Source organism: Grampus griseus (genome assembly GCF_964374135.1).
Source record: "Grampus griseus genome assembly, chromosome: 16".
NCBI classification, from domain to species: Eukaryota; Metazoa; Chordata; class Mammalia; order Artiodactyla; family Delphinidae; genus Grampus; species Grampus griseus.
The window spans coordinates 6,853,049-6,879,978 of NC_139010.1; the positions used below are offsets into that span (position 1 = coordinate 6,853,049).

Genomic DNA, 26,930 nt, shown 5'->3' on the forward strand with positions numbered 1-26,930 from the left:
CTGATTTTCCATTTTGGAAGTTTCTATCGACCTATCCTTAAGCTCAGAAATTCTTTTCTCAGCCATGTACAGCCTACTTATAAGCCCTTCGAGGGCACTCTTCATTTCTGTTAGAGTGTTTTTGATCGCCAGCATTTCTTCTCGATTCTTTCTTGGAATTTCGACCTCTCTACTTGCATTGAACATCTGCTCTTGCCTGCTGAACACTTTATCCATTAGAGCCCTTAGCATGCTAATCACAGCTGTTTTGAATTCCCAGTCTGATAATTCCAACATCCTGCCATATCTAGGTCTGGTTCTGATGCTTGTTATTTCTCTTCAAACTGTGTTTTTTGCTTCTTAGTATGCCTTGTAATTTTTTCCTTGGTAGCCAGACATGACGTAACAGGTAAAAGGAACTATGGTAAACAGACCTTTAGTCATGCGGTATTAGCGTGTGAGGGGAGAGGTATTCTACAGTCCTGGGATTAGTTCTCTGTCTTTGGGTGACCCTGTGTCTCTGGACTGTGAACTTCACAAGTGTTCTGAGTCCCACCCTCACCTTAGGTGGAACAGAATGGCTTGAAAGGACTAGGCTGGAGTTGGGTATTTCCCTTCCCTCACATGGAAGGTTGTAGCCAAACTGGACTTTGGTATTTCCCCTCCTCCAGGTAAGTTAGGCTCCGAAAAAAATCCCAATAGTTTAGGCTCCAGTAAAATCTTGAGGCAGGCTTAGTTAAGAAGAACAGAATGCTCTGGTATATTTCAAAATGGTTAGTCTCCCCTCTACCTGCGGAAGGCAGGAAGGGGTTTTCCTCCAATATTCACTGTTGACAACCTAGTTGAGCTAGTGGGGGTGAAACTCACAAAAGTGTGGGGCTCCCTGATGACTGGATTCACCTGGAGTTATTAACCCTCAGACTTGTCTACACTGAGCCTCCAGCAATTTGTCAATCGCTGTTCAGGTTTTCCTACCCCTGGTACTGGTTCCCATAGAGGTTTCTGCTCCTGGGTTCCTGTTCCTCTGTATTCACCTGTTTGTCTCTCCAGTTTTGGAAGCAGGAATTTGCCCTGCTGCCTCTCTTCTCTGATGGATCTAAGAAGAGCTTTCTGTTTTTTTCAGTTTGTTCAGCTTTTCACTTATTCTTAGGATGGTGTAATAACTCCCCAACTCCTTACCTGCTGGACCATAAACCAGTAGCCAGTAACCGATCTTTTACAACGTTTCCAAGGTAATTCAATGGGGAAAGGTTAGACTTTTCAACAGCTGTGCTAGTGAACCTCAATCTTTACCTCATCTCATACACACGAGTCAACTCAAAACGGATCATAGATCTAAATGTAAGAGCTACGGCTACAAAACTTTTAGGAAAAAAAATTTGTAACCTTGCGTTAGTAAATATTTTTAGATAGAACATAAAAAGTACAAACCATAAAATAAATAACTTATAAATTTAACTTCACTATAATTTAAAACTTCTGTTCTTTGAAAAATAATGTTAATGAAATGGAAATACAAGCCACGAACTGGAAAAAAATATATGAGTAATATATATTTGATCGAGAACTTATATGCAGAATATGTAAAAAACTCCTATCTTAATAATAAGAGCATACGATGCAATTTTAAAATGAGTAAAAGATTTTAACAGATTTTTCACCAATGATCTTTCACAAATGGCAAGCAAGCATATGAAAACAGACTCGACAATAATCGTTATTAGAGAAATATGAATTAAAACCACAGTTAGATACTAGCACACGCTGGAATGGTTACTACTTTTAAAAACTGACAACATTAAGTGCTAGAAAGAATTTGGAACACTTGGAAATCTCAAAGATTATAAGGGGAATGGAAACCAGTACTGACACTTTGGACAACAGTTTGGCAGTTATTATAAAGTTATATGCATATATATATATATATATAATTCATAATTTTCAGTAACTGGAAATAACCACAGAAATGCTACTCAGCAATTAAAAAAAAAAACAACTACTGACACATTGTTGGATCTCAGAAGCACTGCACTAATTGAAAGAAGTACTTCAAAAGCTACATATTGCATAATTCCATTTATGTGAAGTTCTAGAAAAAACGAACTACAATGACAGAGAGCAGATCAGTGGCTGCAGGAACCTGCGCCTGGGGAGGGGAATGGAGAAAAACTTGGTGGTGGTAGAATTGTTCTACATCATGACTGTGATGGTGACACATTCATCAAAACTCATCTAATTGTACATTTAAAACCAGTGCATTTTATTGTATAAAGTTGATTTTTTAAAGTTATAAGCATAAAAATCATATAATTGGTGGTCAAAGGTTGACATAGGGAGAAGAGACAGACCACAAAGGGGTACAATAGGACCTTTGAGTTGGTAATATTCTATAACTTGATTGTGGCATTGGTTCCGTGACTCTCTACATGTATCAAAACTTACCAAATTATATATATTAAAAACTTGAATTTTGCAGCATACAAATTATATCTCAATGAACCAGACTTTCAAACAGTTAATAAAAAATAAATATATAAACAAAAAGAGACTGGAACACAACAGAGCAAATTATAAAGGGTCCTGTAAGGGAAAAGTTTGTGCCCCCGAATTTTATAGGCAGTCATGTGTCCTTTAACAAAGGGCAGTGGAAAGAGGTTTTCAGAAAACACCTAAGGAGTTTCCTGAATGAAATCCCTGGGGTCTTGGGACAGAATAAAGGAATGTAGTTCAAAAGAAAGAACCCAGAAACACTGCTTAATTATATAATTGTTGTTCTACATGACAGTATAAATGTGGTAACAAACAGAGCCACCACAAGCATGTACATTACCATTGTGTACTAGAAAAAAGATCCTTCCCCTCTCTCTTTTTTTAATGTAAGAAAAGAACAGCCACATGAAAAGGATGGAAGGAGTGAGGGAGGGAATTATGCCATTGATTACCCCAGAGAAATTCAAATGTGATACAGCAGAAGATAATGTTATTGAATTCCTCTCTTCCACAAAGGGGAATAAACAATTATCTTTCTGCCACTGACACTGATGAGTTTAATATGATTTTAAGCTAATCTTTAAAAAAGTTAATTAGTAAATGTCATATAATATATATTTAAAACCCTTTGGAACATATATTATTTACTATTTTACATTTAATTTTTATTTTATCAAAGAGGTACTTGTGGTGTAACACATTCAAGGCAGGGTGTCCATAAAGTCAAGAAATATGTATACTATAAATTAATTACCTTTTTACTGATTGAAGATGCCCCTTAACACGTTATATGTGCTATTGATTTCAGACTTCATAGCCCTTCTGCAGTTCTACATGCCTAGATGAACAGCAGTGGTCCCCTGCCCACACCATCCATCTCCTTGCTCCAACTCCTGCTTCCCAAAGGCAGGGACTTTCACCTGTTTCATCGTCTATTTACTTCCATATTTCCAGATAACATGCTTGTTTTGTTATTTCTTGATTTTTTTTCAACTTCAGATATTATTTGCTGACTTTCTAATGTGGAAGACAAGATTAAGACCTCCCCAAGACTTCTGATGATGGATGACTTTGTTTTTTGCTTCCTGTGTTCTTTGTTTTCCTATTATGCACATGTTAACTTTTAAGAAATAAATGGTAATTTAAAAACCTTAAAAAAAAGAAATAAAAGACCTCCCCAAGAGGAAGGACAGGAATAAAGACACAGATGTAGAGAATGGACTTGAGGACATGGGGAGGGGGAATGGTAAGCTGGGACGAAGTGAGAGAGAGGCATGGACATATATACACTACCAAATGTAAAACAGATAGCTAGTGGGAAGCAGCCGCATAGCACAGGAGATCAGCTGGTGCTTTGTGACCACGTAGAGGGGTGGGATAGGGAGGGTGGGAGGGAGACGCAAGAGGGAGGGGATATGGGGCTATACGTATACATATGGCTGATTCACTTTGTTATACAGCAGAAACTAACACAACATTGTAAAGCAATTATACTCCAATAAAGATGTTAAAAAAAAAAAAGACCTCCCCAACAGGGGCACATGCATGCGCGCGCGCGCACACACACACACACACACACACACACACACACACACACATTCATCTCCCCCATTCTGCCATTACAGTTATAACTCTTATTCAGATCGCCATAGATACAAAATATTCACAGCTGAGCTACGCATGTACCATTTGCTTTTCTGATACCTCTTGCTGTTTTCCTAAAGTTAAAGTTTATCTTGTTTTTTCATCATCGTATGTTTCCCTTGCTGCCAGCCTGGGTTTTAACTTTCTCCATCTGGATAAATCTATGGTCCATCTGTTTCCTGGATTCTAAAATTTTTTTACTGTCATAGCCATTCCCGTTCTCTGTCCATAAAGCTTGATGCAACTGTATCCCTTTACCATGTTAAGCAGAAGCCCCGCCCAGTGTCAGTAACTGACCAAGCCAGGCAGACACCTGGAGGGGGCAGGGGGTCAGACCAGGTGGGCTTTGTGCTCCGTGGCAAATTGGGTATCTTAATGCATCTTCTAAACCACTGAGGCTTCATCCGCCAGGCCCTGTTATTGCTAATGTGCTCAGATCCCATTTCTCTTGAAATTGGAAGAGACATTTGTTTACTTAAAATACAGTTAATTCAGTGGATGTGAGAAGAAGGCCCTGGGCCTCACACCTACCTTCACGGCGCTGAAGCAGAACACGTGCAGCACAGCTGCAGCGGAAGCACTCCGGGCCACGCTGTAAACGGCCGACAGCATCCCCGAAACAGCTGGAACACAAACGTCAAGAGTTCCCTTCTAGACTGGCAAGTCTCACGGTCAGTAAATGTTGTAAGACATGAAGTTTGTACGTAAATCAACTATACTCCAGTAAAAATTAAAAAAAAAAAGAAGAAGAAATGAAGATTGTAGCTTTCAAATGCAAAATGCCTGTGAAAGGGGCAAAAAATCAATCTACGGGGCAGTCAAAAAGCCCTGAGTGACTCTTAGTACAAGAAAGACACTGACCGTTACCTAATAACTCAGGAGGACCACAGATAGAAAGAACTTTTGATAACATTCTTGGAAGGCTGTGTGAACCAGTCAGTGTGGAGGTGGGGAGACCTTGTTGCTTACAGTTGGAAGCTGCTGGCCCCGGAATGCTCAGGGATGGCAATTTCAACAGAAGAAAGGAGAGAGATGGAGATGGGGATGGAGATAGAGATGGGGATGGAGACGGAGATGGGGATGGAGACGGAGATGGGGATGGAGATGGAGACAGAGATAAGGACAGAGGGAGATGGATGATAGATAGATAGATAAAAAGAACAAGAAAGCACTCCTGTGTGTGTGAGTGTGTATCTGTGTGTCTGTGTGGGTACAAGGAGGTGGCAGCAGTAATTAATTGGCCTCTACGGTCTTGCGCTCTATGTACAGATTTCATGGAATCCTTACAGCAACACTATGAGATCAGCACGTTAGTCTCCATTTAGAGAAGAGTAACCTTTAAAGGTAAGCAATCTGATTAAAGTCTCCAAGTAAGCATTAGATAAAGCTTTACCCACCTTGGTTGGAAGCTAAAGCACACACCAAATGGAAGGACACAGGTCGCCTGTCTGTACAGGCCCGCACGCCACACACACTCACAATGTCACACGCACACGCTCCCAGACTAACTCAGACGTGTACATGCTCAAATACACACACGGCGCACACACTCACCTCCACTCACCCACATTCACACACAGTCACACATACGGCTTTTCCAAAGAACACTTAGAAGAGCCTTACACCTAGTGCAAAGCTCATGGAATTCTACGCTTCCCTGTTTTCCGCTTGTGTCAAGCTGGGTGGACCACTTTCAGTTTGGATGAAGGAATCTAGAAGGGCCCACCATCAACCTGACGGACCAGAGCTGAGGTCCTACAAAGGCTCAGAACAACCTAACTGTCCAGACCTCATTCCATGCCTGAGGCTACCTAGCCCTTATCTGAACTTCAGACTTTTTTACAGGACGAACAGAATGAACAAGACTTACCAGAACCTCCAAAAAACAGCATGTCAATTTGCTCCAGAAGATAGATGCAGAAAGTGTTGATCTGCGGGAAGAGCCCAAGGAGGGAGATTGCAGGGAAGCAATATAGAAATACTGGAAGTGAACAGACAAAATTGATGGTAAGCGTGCGGAAAAGGTGGCCGAGGTTCCCGCTGCAGTCCCACCTCCCTCCCCCTTTCAGCCCAGCCCACCCCGCCCAGGTCCTGGAGGCAATACGGCCTCCTCTCCCCTACCCGCTGGAGGAGGCTGGAGGTTGAGCCGCACAGGCCCGTGGAAATAATAAAGGCGCTGCTTTTGAGGAAGAGGCGGGCCTGGGACTGAGCAGACACATGGGGATGGTGGGCAGAGAGCAGATCCGCCTTCAGCTTGCAACGACAGACTTGGACTTAGGAGAAATGAGATGGGAAGAGAGGACCAGGAAAATCACATGATCATGCAAGACCCAAGCACAGTTGTTAGAGGGGCTCTTCCTGCAAGGCTCCTTGCTTTGTGCTTCTATCACCTCCAGGGCTTGAGTTGCTGTGTGTGTTCTGTTCTAAATACCCGATGGAGACTCAGGTTTCAGTCAGAACCTCAGACCCACAGAGCAGCAAGGGAGAGTGGTGATGAACTAAGAAACCCCACAGCCATGACGGTGCGACACGGAAGGGCCTGCTTCTCAGGTGGCGCACGTCACCTGGGAGGTGAAAGGGACCCTGCCTGATGAGAGAACTGGCAGCTTCCCAAACCGTAACAGTGCAATAGGATGAAACATCCATATGTTATAATTCAGTGTTTCACAGAGATCATTTGTTCAGGGAAATAACGCATCGTTCAGCTGCATTTTACAGCAATTTCCCCATCCTTCTCTTTCTCGATCCTATTTGAGTTGGGTTTCAGGGAAACACAGAAACTCCCATTAGTGGTACCACGGTACATCTGTCTACCTTCCTGTCTCAGTTTATTGGGCGGAAAGTCAATGAAGTTTGATACTGGTAAACCCTAATAAAACTAAGGAAATTTGATTTGAAATCTAAGACGCCTAAACATGGAACTATGTCCAAACCCCATGTATAAACTGCAGTGAAAAGGGCAGGTAGGGAGGATGGGGACCGCGTTTCAGCTATTTCTGAAAAACTGGAAACGCAAACTTTCCACAGTGAAATTGCAAGGATGAGAGCATTTATGTGTCCCATTCTCTGGCTAATCGTGGGTTAACCCCACTACAGTAAAATGGGGCAAACCCAACTACAACAATACCGAGAAACTGTTCCAACAATGTGTGGAAATAAAATTTTATGTAATGAACATGGCTATGATAAACGGGCCTTTGTTTGGGATTGGAGCCATATTTTGACACACATGGTGATTTTGTTGTAATGTTGTCTGTGGCAAGATTTTAACTATATGGTGAAAACCCAAAGCATCTGTGAGTAATACGTTTCTCAATCAAAGCCGGCAATAACAAGGGGGGGTCGGGGGAAGGAATGGGAGTTTGGGATTAGCAGATGCAAACTATTACATATAGGACGGATAAACAACAAGGTCCTACTGTAGAGCACATGGAACTGTACTCAGTATCCTGTGATAAACCATAATGGAAAAGAATAGAAAAAGAATATACTGATATATATATGTTTAACTGAGTCACTTTGCTGTACAGAAGAAATTAACATTGTAAATCAACTGTACTTCACTAAAGTTTAAAAAAAAAACAAAGTCAGCAATAAGACACAAATACGGATCTGCTAGTCATAACTATATGACAATTTCTTTTTTCAGTTTTTATATGAAAGGAAAGATATAAGAAATAAACAGACACTTAATAGCAGGACATACAGTTTTGAGCATGAACATTTTAATTCATATGATTTTAAGCAAACTGACTAGTTCTCTTCTTAAGTTTGGGACTCAAAACCCAGCAATGAAGATTCGATGGTACGCTGCATTCGTCACGGGCATTAGTCCACATTCTCAAGTGTTGTGTGCAATGAAAACTTCCAAAAACGAAGAACTACAGAGAAAAGTATGGGTGTGAAATAATGTAACAATGGTAGACAAATACTGGAAACTGCAGCAAAACGTGGGTAAAGAAGTATTCTCTATAAGAAATACATTAGGCAATAAAACCCAAACTAATAAAGTGCAAAGAACTGGAACACGATGAATGATGCTGGGGGGAAATAAAATGGTACGAGACATGAGGAAGTCCTAACTGAAGACTCTCTGGTTGTGCCTGCAGAGCAGGAGCTAGACGACACAGCACAGGACGGACAGCAGTTGACGGGGAGCCCAGGGTCTAGGTCTTCCCCAGGATGAAGTACAGAGGAAACCTCTCGTCTTTAGAGTCAGAGCTGCGCAGGTGGAATTAGAAGAAGGTGGAGGCCGCGTGAATGTCAGGGTGCAGCGCACGTGAATGAAGAAGCATCAGGAGGACGGCTAGAAAATTCCACTTGAAGTTGCCGAAATGATTTTGTCCTTTTTTCCATAAGTAAAAAATCAAAAAGTCCCCGTGGTTGTTGGCAACTTTCCCTGTGAACAAAGACTTCTTTTCTCAGCGTACTGCTGAGAGGGTCTGTAATTTTCTCTCACATCTTCCCTACTCCTCATGTTTCCTAATAATTACCATAAATGCAGAAACTTCTGGTACAGCTCCATTTCTTTCCAAGCACAATGCATAAATAAAAACATTGGAACTTGCTTCTTTCTTCCATTATGTGAAGAGTAATATTCATTACTATATTTGCAGGTTGGGGCTTGGGGGAGGTAAGCAGAATTAAAATAACATGGAAGTAAAACCAAGACTATGAACTTGGTATGACTGTACACGTTGTGTGTCTCCTTCATGCCATATCTGTGTATTAGCACACTGTGCTGACACGGATTCCTGGGGCCAAGAGACAAGTGTTTACACAAGACACGGAAATGTGAGTCTCGGAGTGCAGGTGAGGGTGGGTCCATCTCAGTCGCTGGTTACAAAACCTCCACCATCTCCAAGGGTTCCATCCTTGAAGCTGCATTAGCGTAGGTAAGGGATTATGGTCCTAAAGACTAAAATAAAACATCAAACTCTCACATCTGAAAAAGGACCCATCACATCTGATAAAGAACCCATACAGGGCATGGAACCCTTCTACAAGTGATGGTTGTCTCATCTTGCCTGAGTTCTTCCCACGTCAGGGAACTTCTCGCATCACTAGGCAACCCACGGCCCTATTGGACAGCTCTACACCAAACCACAACAACAGTCTTCCAGTGAGCCGAAATCCACCCACCAGCCACTGGGACTAGTTACTACGGCTACACCAACAGAGAGCAACAGAGAACAAAATCCCTCCCACTTTGGCCTGGCAGCCTTTCAACCACCTACAGCCATCACATGTGCCTCTAGGACTCAAGCATTTCTCCTCTAGGCTGGACGCCCCCATTCCCTCGCCCCATGTGCAGACCCAGTGTAGCCCATGTGGCCACATTCCGCAGGGCACACTCTAGCTTTGCTACTGCTCCTCTTGAAATACGGTTCTAAGAACTGAAGACCTCTCGGCTTTCTCATCCAAAGGATGATTACAAAGCCAGTCTCGCTCATAGGCTTTTGCTGAAGTTACCCAAATGGAAAATAATAAAAAATTCAGCGCAGAGGTCAGCAAAGGAAATGAGCACTGACTAAGAAGGCCCTTCACTTTCCTCCTGGAGGAAAAAAAAATTTTTTTTTCCTTATAATGAAAGAGAAGTGATATTCTGAACATATATGAAAGATCATAAAAGGAAAATAAATTATGTAAGAATATCACCCTGAGTGTTTCTATTTCCTTAATTCACCCCTCAGCCTACAAAAGCGACTAGTCCCACCACTGACTTTGTCTTTCTTCTTGTGCCAATTTTATCCCCCAGATTCCTTGTCTCTTGTCACTGTGCTTTCTCCTCCTTCTATTGTTCTGTTATCTGGTGTTCTCTTCTTGGATTACATAGGACAAAGAGCTTCTCCATCCTTCCCACCTGCTCAATGGCCACTGGACTCATCTCCTACCCTTGGTTCGCATTCAACCCCTTCCTCCCTGGGAGCAGAATAAGGCAGCAGACACCAGATCTTCCTGTCTCCCTTGCCCCTCCTCTTCCTCTGGTGCCTCTCTCCACTGTGGTACATTGGTGGTCTGAGCAGAAACCAAGAGTGGCGGTGGGGAACAGAGATTATCACCCATAAGGCACAACTCCAGCCGCTATTCCACATGCCCCAGCACCAGCCAGAGGAGAACCACTTCCTCTGCGAGAGAGGCACAAGAGCGTCTTCAGACACATGATGGTAAACAACCTCACACGTACTCAGTTCCTGTTTCTCTCTTGTGCTGGTCCTAATGATGGCTTTGACAATCTCCTCTTGAGTAAAATTTCTGGCTGGCAAGTAGCAGATCTAGGGGGTGGTGTCTTTGGTAACTGTCCTTTATCAACTCATCTGGTCAATGGGATCAGATAATCACAAGTTAGCAGGCGTGGAAACCTCTGGATGTCATCACAAGAATTCTCAGAGCTTTGTCAGTCAAGTCTTCGGAGCTGCGGGCCCACAGTGGGGCAGCCTCTTCGCATAATAAAGATGATAATAGCTAATACCTGGTTAAAGGCACGTTTCTATGTGTTTAAATATACCAACTCATCTAAAATCTGCAACAATCGCCGTGGTGTGTACTATTTTTGTCCCCATATCACAGTTGGATTTTGCTCAAGGTCACACAACTGGTAAAGAAGCAGAGATGGAATTCAAAGAGCCAGCCATCTGCCTCCGAAGCTGGGGCTCTACCCCATTATATGATGCAGGTCACTTGTGTACATGGAGCATTTTACAGCAAACACTGCCTAGACCTTAAGGCAAGTAAAGTGCACCAACGGAAGGCTGGGTGACGGCACATCCAGGACTCCATCTGGACTGAGAACCACGTCCATTCACATGTCACCAGAGCATCTGTGCCGTGCAGATGGGGCTGTGGCTGCCACCCTAATGGCAAAATCGCCTCCACCCTGGGGAGCCCCACTGACGCCACACATCAGGCACCTCAGCCACCAGTCTTCAGATGTTATGGTGCTGCAGCTCCCTGCTCAGGGATACCAACATCCTTTAGAATAAGTCCCTCGTTGGATGCCTGGGGCTCTGCCTCCCAGGCCGTCTTCTGAGAGTGTGCAAGCCAAGAGAAAAAATGCACATCTCTTGATCCAATAATAAAGTAAGAAAATGTATCCAACGAGGGATTCAAAAAATAACGGGGAGAAATACCCTCCCACCTCTATATTCTTCCCCACAACCCCCAAATGAACTCACCTATTAAGAAGTCCCTAGCCGACTGGAGAGAGCCTGGAGAGAAGAGCTTCAGGCCGTACACAATGTAAGTGGGAGGGTACCTGGCTTTGGCCCCAGTATCAAGCAGCAAGATAAGGCCACACAGCACACAAAAATAGATTGGTCTGCTGTATGTTATGATTTGGTTGTGTCCCTAGAAAACAAACACAATTTCTGAATGGTACCTTTAATTTTGATTAAATAACAAAAGCCTCACAGTCAATCATTTATACCATATTATACAACTTACACCATATAACAATTCACCCCTCCCCCACCATAATTCATACACACAAAACACCAAGGGGAAAAAAAAAATACCCTGATGTTTACTCTGTCAAAGAAGACTATCAAAAAGAATGTTATGTCTCTCAGACTCAGCAAGATTTACCTGAAAATGTAATTACCAGCCTTGGATAAAATCTCGATCTAATTCAATGCTTCCCCCACAGTGAAACTTCCATTTGTGTTGTTCATTTCAAGTGCCAAACGAATTTAAACCACTATTTGCTCTGCATGCTCTAAGTTGAGCTCCATTATTAACAAGAAATAGAATTACAAGTTGTAGGCTTCAATTTCCTTATGTCTTAGAAAGCAAGACAATACAGGTGCCAAATTATACCTGCAGAGACTGCACAAAATGTCTCAGTGCAGCACAGTGGAATAATCAATTTTTAAACATTTGCTATTTATCTGCATTGTCCTCTGAGGAGGACCAAAAACTTAACTGATTTCATCTTAACCTTCAAAGTACTCTTAAGAGGCGAGCGGACACACTGTTTTATTCGTCTTCTGGAATGGATAGAAAAATTAAGGAAAAGCTATAACATCAACTTTCCAGGGCAAAAGTCAATGAAGAATTAATTTACATCTCACAAATCAATGCAAAATTCATAAGGTTCAGAAAAACCAACAAAAATGAATTAGGGAGAGAAAATTATTTGCAATTCATGAACTACTTTGAGTATAAAAAGTCAAGATGAAAGTGATACAAGTTTGATCACCTCATACCAGTCAGAATGGCCATCATCAAAAAACCTACAAACAACAAATGCTGGAGAGGGTGTGGAGAAAAGGGAACCCTCTTGCACTGTTGGTGGGAATGTAAATTGATACAGCCACTATGGAGAACAGTATGGAGGTTCCTTAAAAAACTACAAATAGAACTATCATACGGCCCAGCAATCCCACTCCTGGGCATATATCCTGAGAAAACCATAATTCAGAAAGAGTCATGTACCACAATGTTCATTGCAGCTCTATTTACAGTAGCCAGGACATGGAAGCAACCTAAGTGTCCATCAAGAGATGAATGGATAAAGAAGATGTGGCACATATATACAATGGAATATTACTCAGCCATAAAAAGAAACGAAATTGAGTTATTTGTAGTGAGGTGGATGGACCCAGAGTCTGTCATACAGAGTCAAGTAAGTCAGAAAGAGAAAATCAAATACCGTATGCTAACACATATATATATATGGAATCTAAAAAAAAAGAAAAAGAAAAAGGGTTCTGAAGAACCTAAGGGCAGGACAGGAATAAACACGCAGATGTAGAGAATGGACTTGAGGACACGGGGAGTGGGAAGGGTAAGCTGGGACAAAGAGAGAGGCGTGGACATATATACACTACCAAGTGTAAAATAGCTAGCTAGTGGGAAGCGGCTGCATAGCACAGGGAGATCTGCTCAGTGCCTTGTGACCACCTAGAGGGGTGGGATAGGGAGGGTGGGAGGGAGAGGCAAGAGGGAGGAGATATAGGGATATATGTATACGTATAGCTGATTCACTTTGTTATAAAGCAGAAACTAACACACCATTGTAAAGCAATTATACTCTCATAAAGATATTAGGGCTTCCCTGGTGGCGCGGTGGTTGCGAGTCCGCCTACCGATGCAGGGGACACGGGTTCGCGCCCCGGTCCGGGAAGATCCCACATGCCGCGGAGCGGCTGGGCCCGCGAGCCATGGCCGCTGAGCCTGCGCATCCGGAGCCTGTGCCCCACAACGGGAGAGGCCACAACAGTGAGAGGCCCGCGTACCGCAAAAAAAAAAAAAAAAAGATGTTAAAAAAGTAAAATAAAAAGACTAGGAAATAAGTCAAAAAAAAGAAAGTGATACAAGTTTGGATATGAATTTTTAAAGTCACTGACTTGAACAAAGTTAGAAGTGCAATTTAAATCGCCACTGCTTCTATAATAGAAATAGTCTTATTCTGAGACCATCTTTTAATAGGAAGGAAAACACAGGCTGTCCATGGGGGCTGGCTATGTTTGGCCCTGAGTCCAGACTCAGTCTTAAAGGAATATTTTGTACTCTTATGAAATTTCCTTTTGAATCCAACTAGGTCATAGATTAATGGGTAAGGGGATACTTCCTCTGCATTAAAAAAAAAAATTGAAACTAAAGCATAAGTGAAATCTTAATGCATTTCTTATCAAGTGAATAGCAAAATAAATTGCTTGGTATAGATAGCCACTTAGTATACAAATACACAAGCATATGAGATCTTTCCTCAAACTGATACCATTTCAGAAATATAATTAAATAGCTACTTCCCACTTGCCCTGATCCTTTCTGTTACTAAAAGGTTAAAAATAACTTTTTCCAGGAATTGAAAGTCTATGGCTTTGAACAAATTTAAGATATCATCTTGGATCGTCCAAGTCAAACTTTATTTATTGGGCACGGGAATGCTTTCTTTTTATTTGTAATTTCTGAGACAAACCTTAAGGCTCCCTTAGAAACAGGCTGCCCTCACCATCATGCTATCTCTGGGGTCCCCACACCATTCTAAGCATATCGCTAATACATGGCATGTGAGGCACTTTCATCTGCCTTGATTCCTAAGAACACCCACTAATAAAATTTCCCTCTTCTCCAGTTCCTTCTTTCACGTAGGATTCAATCATAAAACCTCCCAAGGATTCTTTTTTTTTTTTCAATAGAAAAATTCCACTCGCTCCTCCAGGTGAAGTCTGATCACAACCTTCTAAAACTTGTCCCAGTGTTTCCCACCTGTTTTTTCACCTTCAAATGTCCTGGGGAAGCACTGCTGATGTCTGCTCCGGGGCACCTCGCAGGCTGTTTTACAAAAGCTGGTCTACACATGCATTTGGGTCTCCCATTAACCCCACCTACATATACAATGTCACAGGCGGTGCTCCGGTCGCAGGGCAAGGAAAGGGTAAGGTGAGAGAATCTATCCAAACCTACAGGTCCCCACCCGGAGAGCAGTGGTGCTTGTGGCTAGGGGACCAGGCCATTCTAACTGTCCTCTTACCAAGAGAGTGGGCTGGTCAGATGCTTCAAACTTGCTGCTGATAGATAAGTAGATAGATGGATGGATGGATAGATAGATAGATTGACAGACAGATAGATAGGTAGATAGATAGATATAGATGGATAGATAGACAGGGAGACAGAGTGATAAAAGGGTTTTGTTCTAAGGAAGATGGGGTGTCTGAACCCAGGGGCACTGAACCGAGGCCGTCAGCAACCAGGACGTGCCAGCCCCATCCCATCTCTGCCGTTTCCCGTGCCAGCGCCAGGCTTCGTGCAGATCCGAACTCTCTGCTTCTCAGCCCAGAGGGCAGAAAAGAGCTGCCTCACCCCTGCTGAGTCTGCACAAGTTCCCGTCTGGCCGCACTCAGAGGTCAGCTGTTTCTGACAAGCTGATGTAAGACAGCAAAGGCTAACATTTGTCCTGCTTTCCTGTGCCTCAGGCACTCTTCTACCCACTTTAAATATTCCACTCGCAGAAGTCCTACCATTACTCTCATTTTGCCAGGAGTAAACCGAGGCACACAGGCTTTGCAGTGCGGCCGAGCCAGGACTTGGATTCTACCCACTGGCTACTACCCACTGGCTCCCCAAACTGACCCAGACGGTGATTGCATTGGCCACTGGATCCTTCTAGGCCCAACACTCATCCTCACTCGGATCAAGTTCATTCGCAATCCTCATTCTTTAGACACGTGACGTGAATGTTACTCGTGTGAAGTAAAGACAGAGTGGGGGGGGAATCATTCATAATAGCTTCTCCTGGAAGGTGGAAGAGGGCTCCTACCAGGAGAGGGTGTAGAAAAATAACTACCTGCTGCTCTGTCCAGCCCCTCTGAGACACTATGTCTACCTACATGGAACTCTCCTCACTCTAATAAGGATTTGCTGTTTGCTTTAGCAATTCACCTGTTTATATTTAGAGTCACACTTTTTTAATTGAAGTATAGCTGATTTACAATATTGTGTTAGCTTCAGATATACAGCATAGTGATTTGTTTTCGGGGTTTTTTTAATGCAGATTATATTCCATTATAGGTTATTGCAAGATATTCAATATAGTTCCCTGGGCTATACAGTAAATCTTTGTGGCTTATCTATTGTATGTACAGTTGTTTGTATCTGTTAACCCCATAATTTATCCTTCCCCCTCTCTCCCTTTTGGTAACTGTAAGTTTGCTTTCTGTCTGTGAGTCTGTTTCTGATTTTTCTATAGATTCATTTGTATTATTTTTTAGATTCCACACATAAGTGATATCATACAGTATTTGTCTTTCTCTGTCTGACTTATTTCACTAAGCATAATATTCTCTAGGCCCATCCAAGTTGCTGCAAATGGCAATACTTCAGTCTCTTTTTTTTTGCTGAGTATTATTCCATTGTTTATATACACCACCTCTTCTTTATCTAATCATCTGTTGACGGGTACTTGGGCTGCTTCCATGTCTTGGCTATTATAATAGTACTGCTATGAACACTGGGGTGCGTGTAGCTTTTCTAATTAAAGTTTTCATTTTTTCTGGATGTATACCAAAAATTTTTAACTATACACTTCAGCTCCCCTTGTGTGTGGAGCAAAAGAAGGAGATCTGGGGATGGGAGCCCACTGCCCTAAGGAAGCTGAACCCCAGTAAAACCCTAGCCAGCAAGTATTCTGTGACCCACACCTGGTGGCATATATATACAGTGGACTATTACTCAACCACAGAAAAGAATGAAATAATGCCATTTGCAGCAACATGGATGGACTTAAGACATTATCATACAAAGTGAAGTAAGACAAACATTGTATGATATTACTTATACCTGGAATCTAAAAAAATGATACAAATGAACTTATTTACAAAACAGAAACAGACTTACAGACAGAAAAACAAATGTATGGTTACCAAAGAGGAAAGGTGGGGAAAGGATAAATTAGGAGTTTGGGATTAACAGATACATACCACTCTATATAAAACAGATAACCAACAAGGACCTACTGTAGAGCACAGGGAACTATACTTAATATCTTGTAACAACCTATAATGGGAAAGAATCTGAAAAACAATAGATATGTATATGTATAACCAAATCACTTTGCTGCACACCAGAAACTAACCCAACGCTGTAAATCAACTATACTTCAATTTCTAAAAATTTTTAGTGAAATTTAAAAAAAACCATTTCTCCGATAAACAGCACCTTAACCAGGTGTTCAAGGTCAACATCAAAAGTGGTTCAGTCACGTTGATTGTCCATAACCTCGAGAGGACATAAGGAAAATGGCGCTTTACTTCTGTGGTTCTCCTCCCCCATAACCCAGTTAAATCATCAGATGAGCCCCAGCTAAATGCCAACTGAGGGACAGTCTACAAAATCCCTGACCAATGCTCCTCAAAGCTGTCCAGGTTATCAAAAACCAAGGAAAACCTGAGGAACTGTCACAGCCAGGAGGAGCCTTAGGAGAGAGAATGACTAAATGTCAGGCAATGTCCTAGATGGAATCCTCAAAAAAAAAAAAAAAAAAAAGGGATATTACGTAAAAACGAAGGAAATCTGAGTGAAATACGGACTTCAGTTAATAATAATGTATCCACGTTGCTTCTGTAGTTGTGACAACTGTAACATACTGATGGAAGAGGTTAATAATTGGGGACCTAGGGGTGGGCTTTGCGGAAACTGTACACTCAGTCCTCTGGATCCGCAGAGCAGAAGGAGAAAGGAAGGAAACCTTTACAGAGGACTGAATATTCCAGGTCCTGCACTGGGCACATTATATAGATTGTCCAACTCACTCACGACCAAATACAGCTGAGGCTGTTATTATTATCCCCACTTTACTCACACAAAAATTACCAGCATTTGTCAAGTGCTCCTGCGGTGCCAGACTCTAGGCTGAGCCCTGGACGTACATTATCTTGCTTAATCCTCTTACAATCCTATTTTATTATTTCCTCTTTTACAGAGGAAAAACCTGAGATTCAGAGAAGTCACTTGACCAAGATGCCGTAGTTTGTACGTGGCGAGGCTGGATTCGAATCCCGAAACCCACACGCTTCCAGTTACCCCAGTGTTTCTCAGGTGTGATCTGAGATCACCTCCGCCATCAGCACGGGGTGGGGGAGTGTTAAAATGCAGGTTCCCAAGTGCTGCCCCAGCTGTCCTAACTCAGAATCCCTGCAGGTGCTGGGAAAGGCGCCGACACTGCCTCTGTGCCAGTGATCCTACTGGATTTTGCTTTCTGGGTTATCATTAGTGGATACTGTTGGTTAGACCAGTGTATAAACCTGTGTAAGCCATGGAAGAGCCTCACTGCCTGTGACTAAGTTGCCAGTCTCTGATCCTCAGATTCCTTCCAGGAGCTACCCCCCATTCTCATTTTTTTAAGCTCTCCTAGACCTCTTTTCTTTTCCAATCAGACGCGTTTCTTTCAGGCCCAGGGTCAATGGTACCATAACTATTAGCAGGCCAGTATTAATCTGCAACTCTATCTGAAGCACACAGAATGTTATGAAAAAAAAAATTTTTTTTTCACTGTGCTATCTTCAGGTTTTAACAACTTGCTCAAAATTTGCCACCTCTGTGCTCCTGGAAGGAAACAAAGGAGAAAGTCGGTCAATCACTCCAAGAACTGACTGCATTAACGGCCCTCCCTGGGAACGAACAAAGTAACGCAGTTTTGAAAAGCACTGATTCATCTGACAGCCCCTGATGAATGAAACTTAGCCAGGGCTGGTGGCAGGCTTGAGCACCAACTCTCTACCAGACTGGGTTCATTCTCTTGACCATCTTCTTTCTGAGGTTTTCTCATCTCTAAACAGTAAATCAGCCTCTAAACGCCTACATGGCTCAGCCACACTGCAGGAGGAGCTATTTTATAGCTACCATATTTTCTTGCCTCATCAGAACAGTTAGAGAAATGCCAGCTCAAATCTGGGACTCATTCTACTCAGAAATCTGTGTAAGCAAATTAAGTACTGCCATAAACATAGTTTGATGTCTGACTGTGGCTTCTGTTGACAGTAAGAGAAGTCATTTCTTCCTATCTCACTACGACATGCTTGCTCAGATAAAGGAAGGGCAGCTGCATTTAGTCCTCCAGGAACTGGATCAATAGAGACAATACGACTCCGACTTAGAGCAGGACCCAAGGGTCCTGCGAACAGTCATTACAGATCTACAGGGATTATGCAGCTGTACTTGCCATCCTCCTTGCCTAGCATTATTCCTGAAAGTACATGCAGGAAATGAATGTTTAACAGCACACAACACCCCTCCCCCAGGTCACCCAGAAAGACAGTGAGCCAAGCGCTGTCACTAGGAAGCGGGGCGTATTTACCACAGCAGGAGGACGCCCGTGTCGCATCTAGGGTGGGCTGGGACAGCACACCCCAGGGCTGTACGTCTCTGCGCTCACCACCTAACCCAGATTCCTGACAACAATCACAACGACACACCCGTGATAGCCTAATTATGCTGCTTCTGCTTATCTTGACATTCAGACTCTGGGATGAAAGAAGATGTATTAAACCAATTATGGGGAACAGAGGAATTTAACAAGATAGTAATGTATGCCAGGTGAGTGTCCAATGACAAGCTTTTCTTAATTACTATGAGCTAAGCATGAGCTATCGCAGATTTAAAAGCAGTCCTAAATCATGGATATGAAGTTTTTAAAGGCACAGTAGCGGGAAGGTCAAGTTTTCTTTCTTTGGAAGTGGTTTTCGTGGACCCACAGGAGCTCACCAGGACAGAGGAAAGGTTTCCCAAGGAGCTGGGACATCCACCAGGCAGTGGTCTCGGTGCACAGGCACGTGGCCAGGGTCCCAGTAGGGAGAGCGCCAGACCTGGAGCCGCAGCACCACAGGGGAAGGTGCAGCCGGGTCAGTGGATGCTACGTGTGCTTCCGAGCTCGTGGAAGACCGCCCAGGCACCAAGAGATCAGTGCTGGGGAGCCCAGAGTGTCAGATATGAAGGAGCCCCAAATGATGAGGAAAAAGGTAACAATACACTTGAAAATGTGGACGAGAAAGAGATCAGCTTCAGGTAAAAAGAATAATGATGCATGCTTACATACTGAGGTTTCTACCATCTATTAAGCGATTTCTCCATGCCAGGCGCTGTTTTAAGCCCGTTACTTGGATTACTGAATCCCCATAGGCATTTTTATTATCCTTATTTACACACAGGGAAGCTGAGGCATGGAGAGTACACATTTTGTTCAGGGTCCAATAATCAGACACAGGAACCAGAAAACGAACGCAGGCAGCCTGACTGCAGAGTCTGGGCTCACCGTCTTTCCAGACATGAGTCCAGGGCAGGTAGAAAAGGCCCTGCACACATCCTTGGTCCCCATCCTGTTCCGTCCCTGCCACCATCCCCACCACGCTCTCCGATCTAGCCTGAACTTGGCCACCATGCATTAATATTTCTATTTATATATTCAATATACATGGATATTGATATGCACGTCGCCTTTTGAATCTAGTTTGCCCATTCCCCTAGCTTCAACGCAAGCAGAGCGAACAAGCTACTCGCCCGTGGTTGGACACTTACGTGGACTGGCGAGGCGGGGTCAGGCTGAACGCTCTAGAACACAAATGAGAAGTGTCTGTGTCATCATCTCATGATTTCAAGGCTACATTAGTGATGGTAAGAATTAGATGTGCTCTTGCCTTTAACAGGGAGTACTGGCAGCTGGCCATGACGAGGCAGAAGAGAAGCACCCACATGTCTTTGCAAAAGCCTCGGTTCAGTGTCAGAAATCCGAGCAGGGAAACCAGGACAATCAGTAAAACTGCCAACACGTTTTCCTTGACATCTTCAGTTCTGGGCAAAATAAACAAATTAAAAACGGAGGGAATAAAAGGTAAGGCTGTCTGTTTTTAAACAGAGAATACCTGCATGCTTCTAAAAAGACTGGCCACAAGGGAGTACTTATCCCAAGCACGCCTTTATATTTGGTAACAAGATTTTAAGGTTTCCTTCTTTCTTTCCTTCGTCCTGTGTTTTATATTTTTAGAAATCCATATTTAACTCCCACTTTCTGTTACTGAAGTAAATGAAATATAATCCAATTGGGTGTCCTTGGTCATTCAACTGGGTCTACTGGGAGAGGACCGTTAATTCCTCCATCCACAACAGTGAGATGTGAAGGAGCTTCACTGACTCTGCTAAATGGGGGAAGGGTTGCGTGGCGATCCCTTCCAGACACAGTCTCCATGGCCGGAATTTCCTGCTCAGTTACAGAAGCCAGGAGAGCTCCAGCCGGAGGGCTGACGTGCAGAGGGTGCAACCGAAAGTATGTCGTGACCACAGCCTCACGGGGTGGTTTTCTCTTGGGGGGCTCCACTTGAGAGGTGCAGGGTAGAGAGGTGAGCTCATCAGCTGTGGGCTGTTATCAGTGGATGTGCAAAGGGACAAGAAAGGGAGTTTTAAGATGCTGATGCAAAGGGGCTAAAGCTGGATCATGGGGCGGCAATAAGGGCTGCTAGTGGGAGGACGTGGATGCATCAAAGTGCAAAAGAGGACGGGGTAACACTGGAGGGAGGTGGAGGGGCCGGGAAGGTTGAACGGAGGCTGGGATGATGATGTCAGGGGTGGAAGCCTTCTGTGGGGGGACGAGATGCAGGGTGGGGTTATGGCAAGGAGCAGCTGAAATGAAGTTAAGGGAGGATGGCGTGGACCACAAGGTCGAGAGTTCAGATGAGTCACTCACAAGAATTCTGAGTACATTTCTTACCTCACCAATGTTTGCACATGCACATATTGTTTTGGGGTTGTTTTTTTTTTCTGGCCGTGTCGCATGTGGGAGTCTTAGGTCCCCAACCAAGGATTGAACCCACGTCCCCTGCAGTGGAAGCGTGGAGTCCTAACCACTGGACGACCAGGGAAGTCCCCATATTAGTCTTTCCCGTTCAATTATGATCATTTTTAGACAGGGACAACTGGCTACTTCATCCCTGGGATGTTCAGGCATTCCTGAACATTCTATTTTTAATTAATAGACATTATTTTTTAGAGCAGTTTTAGATTTCAAAAAAAATTGAGGGGACAGTACGAAGAGTTCCCACATAGCCCCTCCCCCCAAACACATCCACCCTCCCCCTCCATCAACATCCCCGACTAGGGTGCTACATGTGTTATAACTGAGGAACCGACACGGACAAATCATTATCAAGTAAAGCCCATAGTCTACATTATGGTTCATTCTTGGTGGTGGACATTCTGTGGGGTTAGACAATGGTATAATGATATGTATCTGCCATTACAGTATCTTACAGAGTATTTTCACTGCCCTAAAAATCCTCTGCGCTCTGCCTATTCATCCATCCTTCCTCTCTAACCCCTGGTAACCACTCATCTTTTTACCGTCTCCATAGTTCTGCCCTTTCCAGATTCCACGGTGGAATCATACAGAATGTAGCCTTTTCAGATTAGCTTCTTTCACTTAGTAATACACACTGAAGGTCCCTCCATGTCTTTTCATGGTTTGATAGCACCTTTCTTTCTATTGCTGAATAATATTGCACTGTATGGACATACCACAGTTTCTTTATCCATTCACCTATCAAAGACATCTTGGTTGCTTCCAAGTGTTGGCAATTATGAATAAAGCAGACTTCCCTGGTGGTGCAGTGGTTAAGAATCCACCTGCTGGGGCTTCCCTGGTGGCGCAGTGGTTGAGAGTCCGCCTGCCAATGCAGGGGACATGGGTTCGTGCCCTGGTCCGGGAAGATCCCACATGCCGCGGAGTGGCTGGGCCCGTGAGCCATGGCCACTGAGCCTGCGCGTCTGGAGCCTGTGCTCCGCAACGGGAGAGGCCACAACAGTGAGAGGCCCGCGTACCGCAAAAAAAAAAAAAAAAAAGAATCCACCTGCCAATGCAGGGGACACGGGTTCGAGCCCTGGTCCGGGAAGATCCCACATGCCTCAGAGCTACTAAGCCCGTGCGCCACAACTACGGAGCCTGCGCTCTAGAGGCCGAGAGCCACAACTACTGAGCCCGTGTGCCGCAACTACTGAAGCCCACGTGCCTAGAGCCGGTGCTCCGCAACAAGAGAAGCCACTGCAATGAGAAGCCTGCGCACCGCAATGAAGAATAGCCCCCGCTTGCTGCAACTAGAGAACGCCCGCAGCAATGAAGACCCAACACAGCCATAAATAAATAAATAAATATCAAACTTACGAAAAAAATTATGAATAAAGTATCCATAAACATTTGTGTGCAGGTTTTTGTGTGGACGTAAGGAGCGTGATTGCTGGGTCAAATGGTACTAGTATGTTTAGTCTGGAAGAAAGTGCCAAGCTGTCTTCCAAAGTGGCTGAACCATTTTGCAATCCCACCAGCAATGAAATGAGAGTCCCTATTGCTCCACACCCTGTGGTGTTATCAGTGTTTTGGATTTGGCCATTCTAACAGGCGTGTAGTGGCATCTCATCATTGTTTTAGTTCATAATTCCCTAATGATATACGATGTGGAGCCTTTTTTCACATGTGTATTTGCCATCTGTATATCTTCTGGGGTGAGGTATCTGTTCATATCTTTTGCCCGTTTTTTAATCAGACAATCATATAGAACTGAGAAGTACAGAAATGAGAAGAGCTCAGACATTAAGACGCTCATGTGGAATATTTTTTAAAATATGGGGGGGGCAATACATATTTGGCGAAAAGGGAAATTTTTGTGTTTTTTTTATTTTCTACTATGCACTTTTTATAGAGCTAAATGTATTTGTTAGCTCAGGTCCATAAAATACAGTATGTATTCTTCAGTGTGCCCATAACATTTTGATGTGTCTACCTAAAACAATATAAAGACTTAGGAAATAAAACAAAACAAAAATTTCAATGAGAAAAACCAAACCTCTGGGACTTCGCTGGTGGCCTAGTGGTTAAGACTCTGCAATCCCACGCAGGGGGCCCGGGTTCAATCCCTGGTCAGAGAACGAGATCCCGCATGCCGCAACAAAGATCCTGGCATGGCCAAATAAATTAAAAAAAAAAAAAAAAAATTTTCTTTCCTATTTAAAGGGAAAGAATAAAGTTCCTGAAAAGTATTTTTTTCCCAGATTCTCCTCCACCAGGACTCCATTCCTCTGCCCTCAGCCTCTCCACCATCACTCCCCCCCACGCACATTCCCTTGTATATCAATATGAAATATTGGGTTAAGAAGTTTGCTCACTGGACAAGGAGTGTCATGATTAGGGCTTTACTTTAGAAAGATTTATGTTGCAGAGGTTAACAAGATGCACTGAAGGGGAAAGGATAAATAATACTCCCAGAGAGAAGTAAGGAAGGCCTGGGAAAGTGACACAGCTGGAGAACTGGAAAGGACACGTGACTTTCAGACACAATACAGAACGAGGCAGAAAGGACCCTGTGACTGAATGGATTATCTACAGTGAAAGACTGGTTGAAAGAATAAAGACGATTCCAAGATTTCAATCTGGGGGAAGAGGATCTTAATGGCAGAAATGGGGAAGGGGAGCTGCTTTGCTAAGGGAAGTCGAGTCATTTGTTCACATAATAAAAGGGCTCGGCACTGCTCTGGGTGCTGGGAATACATCAGTGAATGAAAATCATGAAGTTTCCTTTCCAGTGGGCAGTGACATAAAATAAGTAATACACACAAAATGAGTACATGATATAGTACCTGAAGATGATTAGTGCAATAGAAAAACGAATAGAACAAGGTGAGAGGACCTACGACTGTCCGGGCAGGGAGCTGATGGAATTTTCAACAGGAACGTCAGGCTAAGACTCACTGAGAAAAGACACTTAAAAGACCAAAGGGTTGGTCGTGCAGGTATCTAAGGAGAGAGCACTCCAGGTGGAGGGAACAGCCAGTGCAAAGGTCTTCAGGCTGGAAGAGGGCTTGGCGTGGTGCAGAATAGGAAGGCCAGCCTCACTCTGTTGTGTTAAGAAGAGTGTACAGGGAGATGCTGGTGGGAATGTGAATTGGTGCAGCCATTATGGAGAACAGTTCCCTATGGAGGTTTCTCAAAAAAACTAAAAATAGAGTTACTATAGATCGAGCAAACCCACTCCTGGGCATTTACCCAGACAAAACTCTAATTCAGAAATATACATGCACCGAAATGTTCATTGCAGCACTAGTTACAATAGCCAAGACATGGAAGCAACCTAAATGAACATCGACAGATGAATGGATAAATAAGATGTGGTACATATATGCATTGGAGTACTACTCAGTCATAAAAAAGAATGAAATAATGCCATGTGCAGCAACATGGATGGACCTAGAGATTATCATACTAAGTGAAGTAAGTCAGATAGAGAAAGATAAATATCACATGATATCACTTATATGTGGAATCTCAAAAAAATGATACGAATAAACTCATAGACAGAAAAAACAAACTTATGGCTACGAAAGAGGAAGAGGGGAATAAATTGAGTATGAGATTAACAGATACATACTACTATATATAAAATAAACAACAAGGACCTACTGTATAGCACAGGGAACTATATTCAATACCCTGTGATAAACCATAATGGAAAAGAATCTGAAAAAATAGATATATGTATAACTGAGTCACTTTGCAGTATAGCAGAAATTAACACAACATTGTGAATCAACTATACTTCGATAAAATTTTTTTAAAAAAGAATAGCGTACAGGGAGAATGGGTTTGAGCAGGAGATGCTCTTGCAGTAACTCAGATGGGAGATGAAAGCAGCTCAGACAAGGGTGGTTACATTGAAGGTGGAAGGTGCAGCAGACACATCTGAAGGAGCAGGAAACATAATTTCCTATGAGAAGCTGAATGTGGGTGTGAAAGGATGACAGCAAGATTTTTAACCTGAGAACCTGGAAGGATAGGTCTGTCAGCAGCTGAGGTGGGGGAGACTGAAGATGGAGCAAACTTGGGATAAGGCAGAGATGAAGAGCTGTTTCGACTCTGAAACATGATCTCCGATCATGAGATGTCAATCCCGTAGTTAGAGACACAAGTCGAGAATTGGGGCAATAGGTCCAAGTTGGAGACAGAAATCTGACAGTCACTGGCGGATCAATGGGATTTAAAAGCCATGAGACTAAACGCGATCACTAAAGAAAAGAGGGTAGAAAAAGCAAGAGCTGTGCAGCTCCTAAAGACACCAACGGGAAGTGGTTACCTGCAAAGGTGACCAGGAAGGAGCGACCCAACAAGGCAGAAGGGAAACCAGGAGAGGGCTGAGCCCTGGGAGCCCAGACAAGAAAGTAAACCAAGACGGAGGGTCTAGCGACCTGAACGACAGGGTCAACAGTGACCTGGACCAGGGCAGGCTCCACGGAGTCCTGGGATCAGAGGAGGCTGAATGCAATGGGTTTATGAGAAAATGGGAGAAGAGAAACTGGAAAAAGCATAGGTAACGCTCCAAGGAGCTCTGCTGCAAGGGAGCCTGGACAGCAGCTGGGGGGAAAGTGGTCGAGAGGATTTGTAAGGATGGGAAATACGAGAGCACGTCCTCGCCATGACAGTGATGATAGTGAGTTTCCCCCTACTTGTCACGTGGCTAGCTCCCTGCCGTATTTCATATCTGTTTATCCTCAGATAAGCCTTCTGCAGCCACCTGTCCTGACATCCGTGCCTCTCCTCCCCCAGGTTCCGTGTCTTCCATGGCACCCAGTACCATTTGCTGTCTCAAATCCCACCTCCCCCAGTGGAGTCGGGCTCCCTTAGTGCAGAGACCGTGTCTGTTTCATTCACTGCCCTATACACAGGGTTCTGTATAGAGCCTAGCATGGAGTAGGTGCTTCAATTTTTGCTTTATTTTTAAAATGTGTTGAATGAATGAATACATGAAATGAAATGATGCTCAGACAGGCAGCTTTTTGATTTTAGATGCCAACCTGATAAACTAATTAAATGAAAAGGAAACCTAGGTGTTTTGCAAGATGGGGTAATGGCAGAAGAGAAAAGAAGAGAAAATGAGAAAGGAAAACAAAGACAAGTCTGAAAATATCGGAACAGAATGGATGGCAAACTGAAGGCAAACAGAAGAGGCTGCAATCACAGAAACCCGTGACGCCACTACGATCAGAGGATATGGAGACCCGTTCAAGGAAGATCAGCCTGAATTCCAGCGGAAAGCTGAGAAACATCGAGCTGAAGGCCTTACCCTGTGGGAGTTCAGAGCAGTGACTAGTCCGATTTCAGTGCCTGTTATTCACCAATTTCTTCCACTTCCTGCCAACCCTCGCAGTTTGTTCTTTATTATGCATACATTTTCTTTCTAAGCTTTCATTTGGCAAATTCAACTTCTCTCATCCACCTGTGATTTTAAATACCCGCGATGAATATCTAATGTAATTTATGTATGCCTTTTCAAATAACGATATAGCTT

General features: G+C 43.4%; 1 protein-coding gene across 2 annotated transcripts in view; it reads right to left on the reverse strand.

Annotated features, from left to right (window-relative positions):
- Positions 1 to 26,930, reverse strand: part of PCNX2 (pecanex 2) — a gene marked incomplete at its 5' end in the record, with an annotated part of 272,510 nt that overhangs the window by 184,050 nt on the left and 61,530 nt on the right. For both annotated transcript variants that reach the window (XM_082673815.1, XM_082673816.1), the window contains 5 exons: positions 4,645 to 4,736; positions 5,984 to 6,094; positions 11,289 to 11,460; positions 20,128 to 20,160; positions 20,247 to 20,400. In XM_082673815.1, the coding sequence (XP_082529941.1) occupies positions 4,645 to 4,736; positions 5,984 to 6,094; positions 11,289 to 11,460; positions 20,128 to 20,160; positions 20,247 to 20,400 (562 nt within the window). The remainder of the gene's footprint in view (positions 1 to 4,644; positions 4,737 to 5,983; positions 6,095 to 11,288; positions 11,461 to 20,127; positions 20,161 to 20,246; positions 20,401 to 26,930) is intronic.